The sequence below is a fragment of the Oncorhynchus mykiss genome, chromosome 1, assembly GCF_057628025.1.
Source record: "Oncorhynchus mykiss isolate SJ-2025 chromosome 1, ASM5762802v1, whole genome shotgun sequence".
Taxonomy (NCBI): Eukaryota; Metazoa; Chordata; class Actinopteri; order Salmoniformes; family Salmonidae; genus Oncorhynchus; species Oncorhynchus mykiss.
The window spans coordinates 57719342-57732129 of record NC_143022.1 but is presented as its reverse complement, the minus strand read 5'-3'; the positions used below and the strand labels follow the sequence as shown (position 1 = coordinate 57732129).

General features: G+C 41.5%; 1 protein-coding gene across 4 annotated transcripts in view; it reads left to right on the top strand.

The window, feature by feature from the left end:
- Nucleotides 1–1977: 1977 nt before the first annotated feature.
- LOC110525505 (filamin-C) overlaps nt 1978–12788 on the top strand; it is a 56163-nt gene continuing 45352 nt past the window's right edge. For 3 of the 4 annotated variants that reach the window (XR_016496081.1, XR_016496082.1, XM_036980645.2), the window contains exons 1-2: nt 1978–2713; nt 9724–9972. Coding sequence is in view for 2 of the 4 variants with exons in the window: in XM_036980645.2 (XP_036836540.2) it covers nt 2422–2713; nt 9724–9972 (541 nt within the window). In the remaining 2 variants the exon portion in view is untranslated. The remainder of the gene's footprint in view (nt 2714–9723; nt 9973–12788) is intronic. The other variant, XM_090235020.1, reaches the window with a different exon arrangement.

The following is a 12788-nucleotide window of genomic DNA, read 5'->3' as shown; positions in this document are numbered from 1 at the left end:
AGCTTTTATTTCTTTCATCACATTCCCAGTGGGTCAGAAGTTTACACACACTCAATTAGTATTTGGTAGCATTGCCTTTAAATTGTTTAACTTGGGTCAAACGTTTCGGGTAGCCTTCCACAAGCTTCCTACAATAAGTTGGGTGAATTTTGGCCCATTCCTCCTGACAGAGCTGGGGTAACTGAGTCAGGTTAGTAGGCCTCCTTGCTCGCACATGCTTTTTCAGTTCTGCCCACAAATTTTCTATGGGATTGAGGTCAGGGCTTTGTGATGGCCACTCCAATACCTTGACTTTGTTATCCTTAAGCCATTTTGCCACAAATTTGGAAGTATGCTTGGGGTCATTGTCCATTTGGAAGACCCATTTGCGACCAAGCACCAACTTCCTGACTAATGTCTTGAGGTATTGCTTCAATATATCCACATAATTTCCCCCCCTTATGATGCCATCTATTTTGTGAAGTGCACCAGTCCCTTCTGCAGCAAAGCACCTCCATGCTGCCAGCCCCGTGCTTCACGGTTGGGATGGTGTTCTTCAGCTTGCAAGCCACCCCCTTTTTTCTCCAAACATAACAATGGTCATGTTATGGCCAAATCTTTGTTTCATCAGACCAGGGGACCTTTCTCCAAAAAGTATGGTCTTTGTCCCCATGTGCATTTGTAAACCGTAGTCTGGCTTTTTTTTGTCGGTTTTGGAGCAGTGGCTTCTTCCTTGCTGAGCGGCCTTTCAGGTTATGTCGATTATAGGACTTGTTTTACTGTGGATATAGATACTTTTGTACCTGTTTCCTCCAGTATCTTCACAAGGTCCTTTGCTGTTGTTCTGGGACTGATTTGCACTTTTTGCACCAAAGTACGTTCATCTCTAGGAGACCGAACACATCTCCTTCCTGAGAGGTATGACGGCTGTGTGGTCTCATGGTGTTAATACTTGCGTACTGTTGTTTAACGTGGTACCTTCAGGCATTTGGAAATTGCTCCCAAGGATAAACCAGACTTGTGGATGTCTAGAATTCTTTTTCTGAGGTCTTGGCTGATTTCTTTTGATTGTCCTATGATTTCTAGCGAAGAGGCACTGAGGCACTGAGTTTGACAGTAGGCCTGAAATACATCCACAGGTACACCTCCAATTGACTCAAATGATGTCAGAAGCTTCTATAGCCATGACATCATTTTCTGGAATTTTCTAAGCTGTTTAAAGGCACAATCAACTTAGTTTATGTCAACTTCTGACCCACTGGAATTGTGATACAGTAAATTATAAGTGAAATAATCTGTCTATAACCCATTGTTGGAAAAATTACTTGTGTCATGCACAAAGTAGATGTCCTAACCGACTTGCCAAACCTATAGTTTGTTAACAAGAAATTTGTGGAGTGGTTGAAAAAACTAGTTTTAATGACTCCAACCTAATAGTATATAAACTTCCAACTTCAACTGTACATAATGCAGTGGCTTTGTAGCTCAATGAACTACTAGCAATAGGCTATGGGACCTCATGTTTTATGAGGCCTTCCTAAATCTCTCTCTTTGCGAAAAGAATATAGCCTATCAATTGAAAGATTAGGCTATTACAAGGATTTAGAAAAGGGGAAAAAGGGTACAAAAGTACAAAATAACCATAAAATACCAAATACATTCTGCAACTAAGCCACATAATGAGGCCCACTTGAGTTTAGGATACATCATTTTCCTCTCTTGGATCAATTGTTTAACCACTCTCAAGAAGTCCTAGGATCCACAACCCAAATCGGAGTGTCTAAAAATAGAGCGCACTGTCACAACTGTTGCTGCATGCACAGGATCTGACCCACAGTGAATGAATCACTGCCATATCATCCCTTACGACCAATTCTGACCCCTCCCGTTATTCACATATAGAAAATAGGCTATGATTGTAGTTATGACATGGTGGTCTACGACGGGTGTGACGTAGTCCGATGGTTCCTTTATATACTCCACTCTTGCACACCTCACACCATTCAAGTTTAACTGACTTTCATACAGACCTCAATGAACTACTGTGCGTGAAACTGCTGCTTTAATACTCACCAGCTATAGAACGAACTGAAGCATCATTTCTCAGAAAGTGACATTATTCTCTAAGCCTATCTATTAAGAAACAGAAACTACATTTGTCAAGCCACTGTCAATTAACAACCAGTGACCGGCTGTAAATCGGACTGTAAATCGGACCATTTAATTCCTCATTGTCCTACCTAACAAGAAGTGACTTCTTCACATCCGAAAAGTCTTTGTGGGAACAGTTTTTAGTTGTAAAAGTCCAAGTTTGTAACTTTTACAACAGCGAATAGTGCACACGCTTGGCATCTACACGCTAAACTTTTTTGCAGATAATTTCACACATCGGTCTATCTTTACCAGGGCACTGACAACTCTGAAGGGGACAAGGAAGACGAGATGCCGGCTACAGAGAAGGACCTTGCCGAGGATGCGCCATGGAAGAAAATACAACAGAACACTTTTACCAGGTGGTGCAATGAGCACCTCAAGTGCATAAACAAGAGCATCACTGACTTGCAGAAGGATGTTGGCGACGGTTTAAAGCTGATCGGGCTCCTGGAAGTTCTGAGTCAGAAGAAGATGTACAGAAAGCATCACAATAGACCCAACCTCAGACAGATGAAACTGGAAAATGTGTCGGTGGCCCTTGAATTCTTGGACGGGGAACACATCAAGTTGGTGTCTATTGGTAAGTGATAATTAAGCTTTTGGGGGCAATTCTTTATTTATTGTTATTCATCTTTGGGAGAGAAAGGGGGAGAGAGAGAGAGAGAGAGAAGGAGAGGGAGTTCAATCAAACTCCGGTGCATAATCGGGACAGAGGGAGTAACAGAACAGGACAATACATCTGCCTTTATTTATTTTAACAAAATATATCAAGATAATAGCTTTTTTACTTATTTATAAATCTATTTTCTTTAGGTTACAATATGGACTCTACAGAAATGAATTCATCAATTATTAATTAATCAATGGTTAAACATTCATTATAGACTGTCAGTGTCATTTCACAAAATATTTGTACTTAATACACAGTAGAGTAATAATGTGTTTACACATTAGTGGATCTTAGATTGTCGACCACATATTATTGAAAGACAAATTTGAATCATTCATCTGAGTGACTAAACATCCATCCACACTGCAGTATTATGGCACCTCTGTAAACCCAGTTTGCAGTAGAGGTGCGTTGGTAAAATCACTGAGGAAGCCAAGCCAGTAAAAAAGCCATAATAGGTTGTGATAATTCTGTTGTTTGCTCTATAACATATTCGTTCATACGCCAACGTGATATACAATAAGGTCTAGACAACAAAAAGACAAGTCACACATTGTCAGAATAAATTCAACAACACATACGTTTGTTTCAGCACAAAATTGGAGAGCAGTTCATGAAGCAAATATTGCACATACCAAACAGTTATATCACCTGCAGTATGGTCAAGCAAAATGTAGAACCACAGAGTTACCGCAAGTCAGCACAAAGACAACAGCAGCACTGCCTCTGCTATTCCAGCACCATTTCAACTTAAACATTTAAACATCATCAAATCAACAAGACTATGCTTAGTTTAAGACACTAAAAACAAACTTAAACTTATAACTGATTTTATAATTGTATTTATACACGCCACTGCCAGTTTGTCAGGTGCTCTACTGATGCATGGCTTTCACAAAGTAGACATGGGTTAGTCAGCTCTCTGGAAACTCTTACAGCAGAGGTGCCGTTGCGATCACTGGGGCTCCTGAGTGGCGCAGCAGTCTAAGGCACTGCATCTCTGTGCTAGTGGCGTATCACAACTGGCTGTGATTGGGAGTACCATAAGGCGGTGCACAATTGGCCCAGTGTTGTCTGGGTTAGGGTTTGGCCGGGGTTAGGCCATCATTGTAAACAAGAATTTGTTCTTAACTGACTTGACTAGTTAAATAAAGTTTTAATAAAAAAATGTCAGGGCCAAAGCTGAAGCCAGCCATCCATCCTAAACTCTCAAATCTACTGAGGTGGGTTTTGGCAGGCCATCACTCTGGCCTCTGAAAATTCAGTAAGACCATGTTAATGAGAATCACACACAACGATGTTGTGCAGGCGTGCACAGACGGGCACACCCACAACACACACCCCTCTCACTCTGCACTCACTCCCGCACCTCATAATCACACTCACTGAAGATCAGATGAGTCAGGCCAAGGGACAGGAAATGAGGGACAGGAAATGGGTTTATGGCGACAGTCACTAACTCTATGGCCTGCTTAACACTAAAATAGCCTGGTGGTCCCAGATCAGTTAGGGCTGCATAGCCAAATCCTATGTTCATTTTTTTGTAGATCAGAGGAATTATGAGAAAGATGATAGGAGTTGGCTGTAATACAAAACTGATCTAGGCCCAGTCTAGTCTAGTCATGGCTAGAATCCTCCTGGGATGGTGTGGTTATGAGGTGAGGTTTAGGCTGGCTGCAAGCATGTGCGATGTGTTAGGGATAATCATAGAGGTATTCTGTTGAAAGAGGTAGCTAAACCCCGGGATGAGTGATTGAGGCATAGATTGCTGAACCTTGGACTCTGTGGACCCTGGACTCCCTTAGCAGCAGCTACTAGCTAGACATAGACACATACAGTACTTCCAGTGGATAGAGCTGGTTGCAATAATGTCATTTTATACTGGTCCAGGTTGTGTACTGGTTGAATAAGCAGGGGGCAAACTTAGCAGTAGCTTTAGATAAACAGTTATCTCGGTAAACCCAGAACTAATGCTCAATAGTCAGTCGACGAGAGACTAGGTAAATAGAGATACTGAACAGTAGCCTAAGTGTATGTATGAGGTAAGAGGGCATCCTGGACATGTTGGCGCCATACCTGCGAACATTCAAAGTTTTAAGTTTAAGCATAAGCCAATTTAAATAATTGACGCAGTTGCACGTGATCAAAAGCTGTTCCCATCATGCAACCTGGTAAATGTAGCCCTATGCTAACGTCACCAGGTAGCTGTGATTATATACGGTTCAAACTCAATATTAACTCTTTAAAATCACTGACTTAGTTGGAAGGGATAGAACACTTTACCATGAGAGCGTCCTTAACAGCGGTCAAACGGCAGCATCTGCTAATGAAAGTTTTTAAAACACACATTGGTTTAGCTGACAGATTAGCTGACAGTGTTGCAAGCCTGGCTTCTGGTAATTTTTGCTATGTTCTGCAAGTTCGAATACCAGCAGAAATATACGTTTTTCTTTTGAAATGTAGAATTACATTTATTGTGTTAGCATGTTGAGAAGAGAAGTGCAGCCAAAATACATGAGAAGCTTCTTGTTGGAATCGCACTTGCAGACCGACATAAATAATCATTGCTACTTTAGTACAGGCTATATTACATAGACGTGTAGGGCTACATTTACATGTACAACCAAGGTTTTATACACATTCTTATAATCGTCTGCTTCGTCGCATATGTGTGGACCAGCAGTGAACAGTGTTTTCCTTAACAAAAATGCTTGAAATTCTTTAGCAGTTTTTCACCATGAAAGCAGTTATGAATACAGTACATGACAGGATGCATGGCTCTCGACCTTCGCCTCCCCCGAGTCCATATGGGAGTTGAAGCATTGGGACAAGACTTTAACTACTAATAAAAAGTACAATATATATATATATATATATATATATATATATATAACATTTAAAAGGCTTCCTTCTGGTTCACAGAGGAACTCTGGAGCTCTGATTGCTCAGTTTGGCCGGGCGGCCAGCTCTAGGAAGAGTCTTGGTGGTTCCAAACTTCTTCCATTTAAGAATGATGGAGGCCACTCTGTTCTTGAGGACCTTAAATGCCTCAGAAATGTTTTGGTACCCTTCCCCAGATCTGTGCCTTGACAAGTCCTTCATGGCTTTGTTTTTGCTCTGACATTCATTAGCAACTTTATATAGCAACCTTATATAGACAAGTGTGTCCCTTTCCAAATCATGTCAAATTAATTTAATTTACCTCTGGTGGACTCCAATCAAGTTGTAGAAACATCTCAAGGATGGTCAATCGGAACAGGAATTACTTGAGATCAATTTAGAGTCTAATAGCAAAGGGTCTGAATACTTATGTAAATAAGGTATTTCTGTTTTTTTTTTATGTATATAAAAATGTTCAACAATTTCCAAAAACCTGTTCTCGCTTTGTCAGAATGGTTTATTGTGTGTAAATTGATGAGGATGTATTTTATATATTTACATTTTAGAATAATGCTGTAACGTAACAAAATGTGGAAAAAGGGAAGGGGTCTGAAAACTTTCCGAATGCACTTAATAGCATTTAGCAAAAAACAATAGAATATAATCTATGAATTATATATCTGAGAACAGCAATATTTTACACACACAAATGTACCCAAAAGTAATCATTTCTGATGAAAACAAATGTGAAAAATTGGTGGATTTAGCGTTTTGGAAAGAAACTCTTCATATTGACATTTTGATTCATTTCAATATTGATGTGTCACAAAGATACAGACAGAGGGTTTTTGTTTAGAAGGAAATATGCCCTTAACTGTAGTTGACTGCCCAAGAAATGAGACATGAAAAGTGCTCTTTAAGCACCTTGGCTAGTTATTTCTTTAATTTTGTCTACTGTACAGTATGTTTACATAACCATCTTATGATATGATAAGGGTTAGGACTATGAGAAGCCTAGCTAGCGTTTTCCAGACTCACATTTCACTAAGTAGATGGGTTATTAAACCCATGACACTGGTGACTGATTTCTCTCCACACACTGCGCGATGAAATTCCTAGTGTGACCGCCGCTTTGAGCGGGTGGTTGTGAAGGGCATGGCGTGTGTGTCGTGATGCCCGGGGGTAGTCTCTATGGAGAGCGATGGACCTCATACCTCTGGAATGTCCCAACGTCCTGCAGTATAGTGTCAGCAAAGAAGTTAGGGGTCATTCACACAATGCCCACCTCAAAGTGTGTTTGTTGGGGAGTGGCAGGCAGAGAAGGTGTTTATACTTGCAACCTTGTCAGTCTGACAGAAACGGGACACGATAACGGCAGCGCTGTCATTCCTCTCCTGACGCCTGCCTCTTGAGACTTGATGCAGCAACACCAAGTGAACAGTGAAAACAAACCATGAAATAACTTTTCTGTGTTGTCACAGCAACTGAGTACGTGATACTGAGTATGTGTCACTGGCACACACTTTTTGATAGGCGGTGATAGGCAGCATTAAAACTACATCAAGCCAAACAACCCTCCTACCTGTTGAGCTTGAAAATCAAGGCAGTGGTGCAGTTCTTGACACAAACCGATGCGCCCTGGAACCAACTACCATACCCCGTTCAAAGGAACATCAATCTTTTGTCTTGCCCATTCCCTCCCTGAATACATTGAGTATACAATACATGGATTACTGTGTATCTTCCTCTATATTTTTTACTACAAATCATAGAAACCTGCCATGTTCACATATGTTGATGTTGGGATGATGAATACAAAGTTGAAAAATGGCCCTTATATATATACAGTTGAAGTCGTAAGTTTACATACACTTAGGTTGGAGTCATTCACACTCGTATTTCAACCACTCCACAAATGTCTTGTTAACAAACTATAGTTTTGGCAAGTCGGTTAGGACATCTACTTTGTGCATGACACAAGTAATTTTTCCAACAATGGTTTACAGACAGATTATTTCACTTATAATTCACTGTGTGACAATTCCAGTGGGTCAGGAGTTGACATACACTAAGTTGACTGTGTCTTTAAACAGCTTGTAAAATTGAAGAAAATTATGTCATGGCTTTAGAAGCTTCTAATAGGCTAATTGACATCATTAGGGTCAATTTAAAGTGTATTAGGGTCAAACTCAGTGCCTCTTCGTTTGACATCATGGGAAAATCAAAAGAAATCAGTGAAGACCTCAAAAAAAATTGTAGACCTCTGCAAGTTTTGTTCATCCTTGGGAGCAATTTCCAAACTCCTGAAGGTACCACATTCATCTGTACAAACAATATCACCCAAGTATAAACACCATTGGACCACGCAGCCGTTATACCGCTCAGGAAGGAGACGTGTTCTGTCTCCTAGAGATGAACGTACTTTGGTGCAAAAAGTGCAAATCAATCCCAGAACAACTGCAAAGGACCTTGTGAAGATACTGGAGGAAACAGATACAAAAGTATCTATATCCACAGCAAAACGAGTCCAATATCGACATAGCCTGAAAGGCTGCTCAGCAAGGAAGAAGCCACTGCTCCAAAACCGCAACTGCACATGGGGACAAAGATTGTACTCTGGTCTGATGAAACAAAAACTGTTTGGCCATAATGACCATCGTTATGTTTGGAGGAAAAAGGGGGAGGCTTGCAAGCCAAAGAATACCATCCCAACCGCGAAGCACGGGGGTGGCAGCATCATGTTGTGGGGATGCAGGAGGGACTGGTGCACTTCACAAAATTGATGTCAGGAAAATGATGTGGATATATTGAAGCAACATCTCAAGACATAGGTCAGGAAGTTGAAGCTTGGTCGCAAATGGGTCTTCCAAATGGACAATGACCCCAAGCATAATTCCAAAGTTGTGGCAAAATGGCTTAAGGACAACAAAGTCAAGGTATTGGAGTGGCCATCACAAAGCCCTGACCTCAATCCTATAGAAAATGTGTGGGCAGAACTGAAAAAGTGTGTGCGAGCAAGGAGGCCTACAAACCTGACTCCGTTACCCCAGCTCTGTCAGGAGGAATGTGCCAAAATTCACTCGTCTTATTGTGGGAAGCTTGTGGAAGGCTACCCGAAACGTTTGACCCAAGTTAAACAATTTAAAGGCAATGCTACCAAATACTAATTGAGTGTATGTAAACTTCTGACCCACTGGGAATGTGATGAAATAAATGAAAGCTGAAATAAATCATTCTCTCTATTATTGTTGTGACATTTCACATTCTTAAAATAAAGTGGTGATCCTAACTGACCTAAAACAGGGAATGTTTACTAGGATTAAATGTCAGGAATTGTGAAAAGCTTAGTTTAAATGTATTTGGCTAAGGACTTCAACTCTGTATGTATTAGCCTATTTGACAATGGTTTTGGGTACACTTTACCCTCTCTAGTTTGTCTACTCTTAATCAAAGTATGAGGCTATTGTTTGGTTTATGTATAGTCTCTGAGTTTGGTTAGTTTTGAAGAGGTACGAAGAGAAATGACTGATCTGAGAATACACTGGTTAAGTTTGTTGGCATGATTACCAGCCTCTTTACTGTCCTACTACTTAGTGCATCTTCCTGGATTTATCTCACACTAAGATAACTTATTTTCCAAAGTACTTTCAAAGCAATTGAAATGCAAGTGCTGTTGATTTAGGGAAGGATTCCATATCAACATACTCTATGTCCTCAGCTGTTGAGCCCAACCATGCCCCATTGTCTGTATGTGGAATACCAGGGATACTCAGTCACTCTTGTGTTGGAGAGGAGTGTCTGGGGTGGGGTGAGAGAGTGGAAGTCAGGTCAGACTTGATAGATGTGATAGTAAGTCGCTCTGAATAAGAGCGTCTGCTAAATGACTAAAATGTAGATGTAATCACAAGGTCATTTTGATTATCTAAAGACTCAGATAGAATCAGATACCAAACAGTCCATTTGGCCTGAGAAAAAGCCTTCTTACCATGATGAATGGGAACTAAAATCTGATTCTAGATCTGTGTTTCTCTCCCCTCCAGACTCCAAGGCCATCGTGGATGGGAACCTGAAGTTGATCCTGGGTCTGATCTGGACTCTGATCTTGCACTACTCCATCTCCATGCCCATGTGGGAGGACGAGGATGATGAGGAGGCCAAGGAACTGACCCCCAAGCAGAGGCTGCTTGGCTGGATCCGGAACAAGGTGCCTGAGCTGCCCATCAACAACTTCCACCGTGACTGGAGGGACGGCAAGGCCCTGGGAGCCCTGGTAGACAACTGTGCCCCTGGTTAGTACATGTGGATTTCATGTTGCCCCTTTATGTCCCCAGGACACACCTCCCTGACAGACACAGCACTCTCCCATGGGAACTTTAGTTCCTGGTAGGATAACATCTCTTCATCAGAACCCAATTACATACAAAACATCACAAACATCAAGATGTCAATTTCTGGTCGAGGCAGAAATCCTAACATCTCGCAATGTTGAAGATAACAATTTCAATTTGAGGCAGAAATGTATATAACATCTTGGTATGGTCAATATACATATTTTCTGTACCAGGAAAATCATTTTTTTAAATTATTCATTTTTACACCTTTTTCATGGTATCCAATTGATAGTCATAGTCTTGCTGCAACTCCCGTACGGACTCGGAGAGGCAAAGGTTGAGAGCCATGCATACTCCAGGACACAACCCAACCAAGCCGCACTGCTTCTTGACACAATGCCTGCTTAACCTGGAAGCCAGCCACATCAATGAGTCGGAGGAAACACCTGGCGACCGTGTCAGCGTGCATGCGCCCGGCCCGCCACAGGAGTTGTGATGTGACAAGGACATCCCTGCCGGCCAACCCCTCACCTAACCCGGACAGCGCTGGACCAATTGTGCACTAATGTGACTAAAGGACAATGGTAGTTTCCTGGTACGAACTGAATTGGGAACAGTTTGGTGCTATTAATGTGACTAATGGAGAATGGTAGATCCCTGGTTAGTGCTGTGCCAGGTCATTTCGTCTTCCATCAGACACATGTGTGGGAAGTTACTGTGGTGAGATGTCAGTGTCAGCTATGAGTCAGTTGTTGTATTCGATATAGTATCACTTACACACCCTGGCAATGGCAGTGGGCCTCGTTGGACCTGTTTAGTCAGTGGTAAAGAGAGAGAGAGAGTGGAGAGAGAGGAATACAGAGTGACAGAGACAAGGACAGAGAGAGAAGGTGGGAGAGAGAAAAGAAAGAGAGTGATTGAAAAATCAACAGAGAGAGGAGAGAAAGAGCTCTAGTACGTCCCTACCAGCTGTCCCAGACTAAGTGAAGTAGCTCTCTTCAGCCTCCCCACACAACACCCCCAAATTTGGGCACGATTCCTCTTTATCTGTCAAAGAAGATGTGCTTATATGCTTGGCATGGTGTTAAAAAGCAGGCCGTTCTGTGCTAGAGATTGATGGCACGAGGATAAGCATTGGATTAGGAGTGGAGATTCACAGAGATGACTCGTTGACTTGAAATGCCTCCAATTTCACCAGAAGTTACTGCACAATCTGACCCTCTGACATAAAGCTTTAAATGTCTCATTTTGAGTTATAGAACAGAGAGAGTAGTCTAGAACACTGTGGTTGAATGTTTACATGACTCAGAAAGCCTGACGTGAAACAGCGACTTTCAAACACCTAACTAGCTACAGCTGAGACCATACAAGGCCCAGGTTCCTTCCTGAATATGTGATATCATTTAGGAAGTTGACAAATCCTGCCCTGCTCAAATCCTTAGAGTTAGTTTGTAATGTACACTACTGTTCATAAATTTGGGGTCACTTAGAAATGTCCTTGTTTTCCATGAAAACATACATGATATGAGTTGCAAAATGAAGAGGAAATATAGTCAAGACATTGACAAGGTTATAAATAATGATTTTTAATTGAAAAAATAATTGTCCTTCAAACTTTGCTTTTGTCAAAGAATCCTCAATTTGCAGCAATTGCAGCCTTGCAGAGACCTTTGGCATTCTAGTTGTCAATTTGTTGAGGTAATCTGAAGAGATTTCACCCCATGCTTCCTGAAGCAACTCCCACAAGTAGGATTGGCTTGATGGGCACTTCTTACGTGCCCTACGGTCAAGCTGTTCCCACAACAGCTCAATAGGGTTGAGATCCGGTGACTGTGCTGGCCACTCCATTATAGACAGAACACCAGCTGACTGCTTTTTCCCTAAATAGTCATTGCATAGTTTGGAGCTGTGTTTTGGGTCATTGTCCTGTTGTTGGAGGAAATTGGCTCCATTTAAGCGCTGTCCACAGGGTATGGCATGGCATTGCAAAATGGAGTGATAGCCTTCCTTCTTCAAGATCCCTTTTACCCTGTACAACTCCCCCACTTTACCACCACCAAAGCACTCCCAGACCATCAAATTGCCTCCACCATGCTTGACAGATGGCGTCAAGTACTCCTCTAGCAATCTTTTAAAAAATGTGCGAATTTTCTTCTTTGTGATCCAAACACCTCAAATTTAGATTTGTCTGTCCATAACACTTTTTTCCAATTTTCCTCTGTCCGGTGTCTGTTTTATTTTAATCTTTTCTTTTTATTGGCCAGTCTGAGATATGGCTTTTTCTTTGCATCTCTGCCTAGAAGGCCAAGTTCCCAGAATCGCCTCTTTAATTTGGATGTTGAGACTGGTGTTTTGCGGGTACTATTCAATGAAGCTGCCAGTTGAGGACATGTGAGGCTAGACACTAGACACTCTAATGTACTTGTCCTCTTGCTAAGTTGTGCACCGGGGCCTCCCAGTCCTCTTTCTATTCTGGTTAGAGACAGTTTGCGCTGTTGTACCAGATCTTCAGTTTCTTGGCAATTTCTCACATGGAATAGCCTTCATTTCTCAGAACAAGAATAGACTGACGGGTTTCAGAACAAAGTTGTTTGTTTCTGGCAATTTTGAGCCTGTAATCAAACCCGCAAATGCTGACGCTCCAGATACTCAACTAGTCTAAGAAGGCCAGTTGTATTGCTTATTTAATCAAAACAACAGTTTTCAGCTATGCTAACATGATTGCAAAATTATCAATTATTATTTTAAAATTATAAACTTAGATGAACTAATAC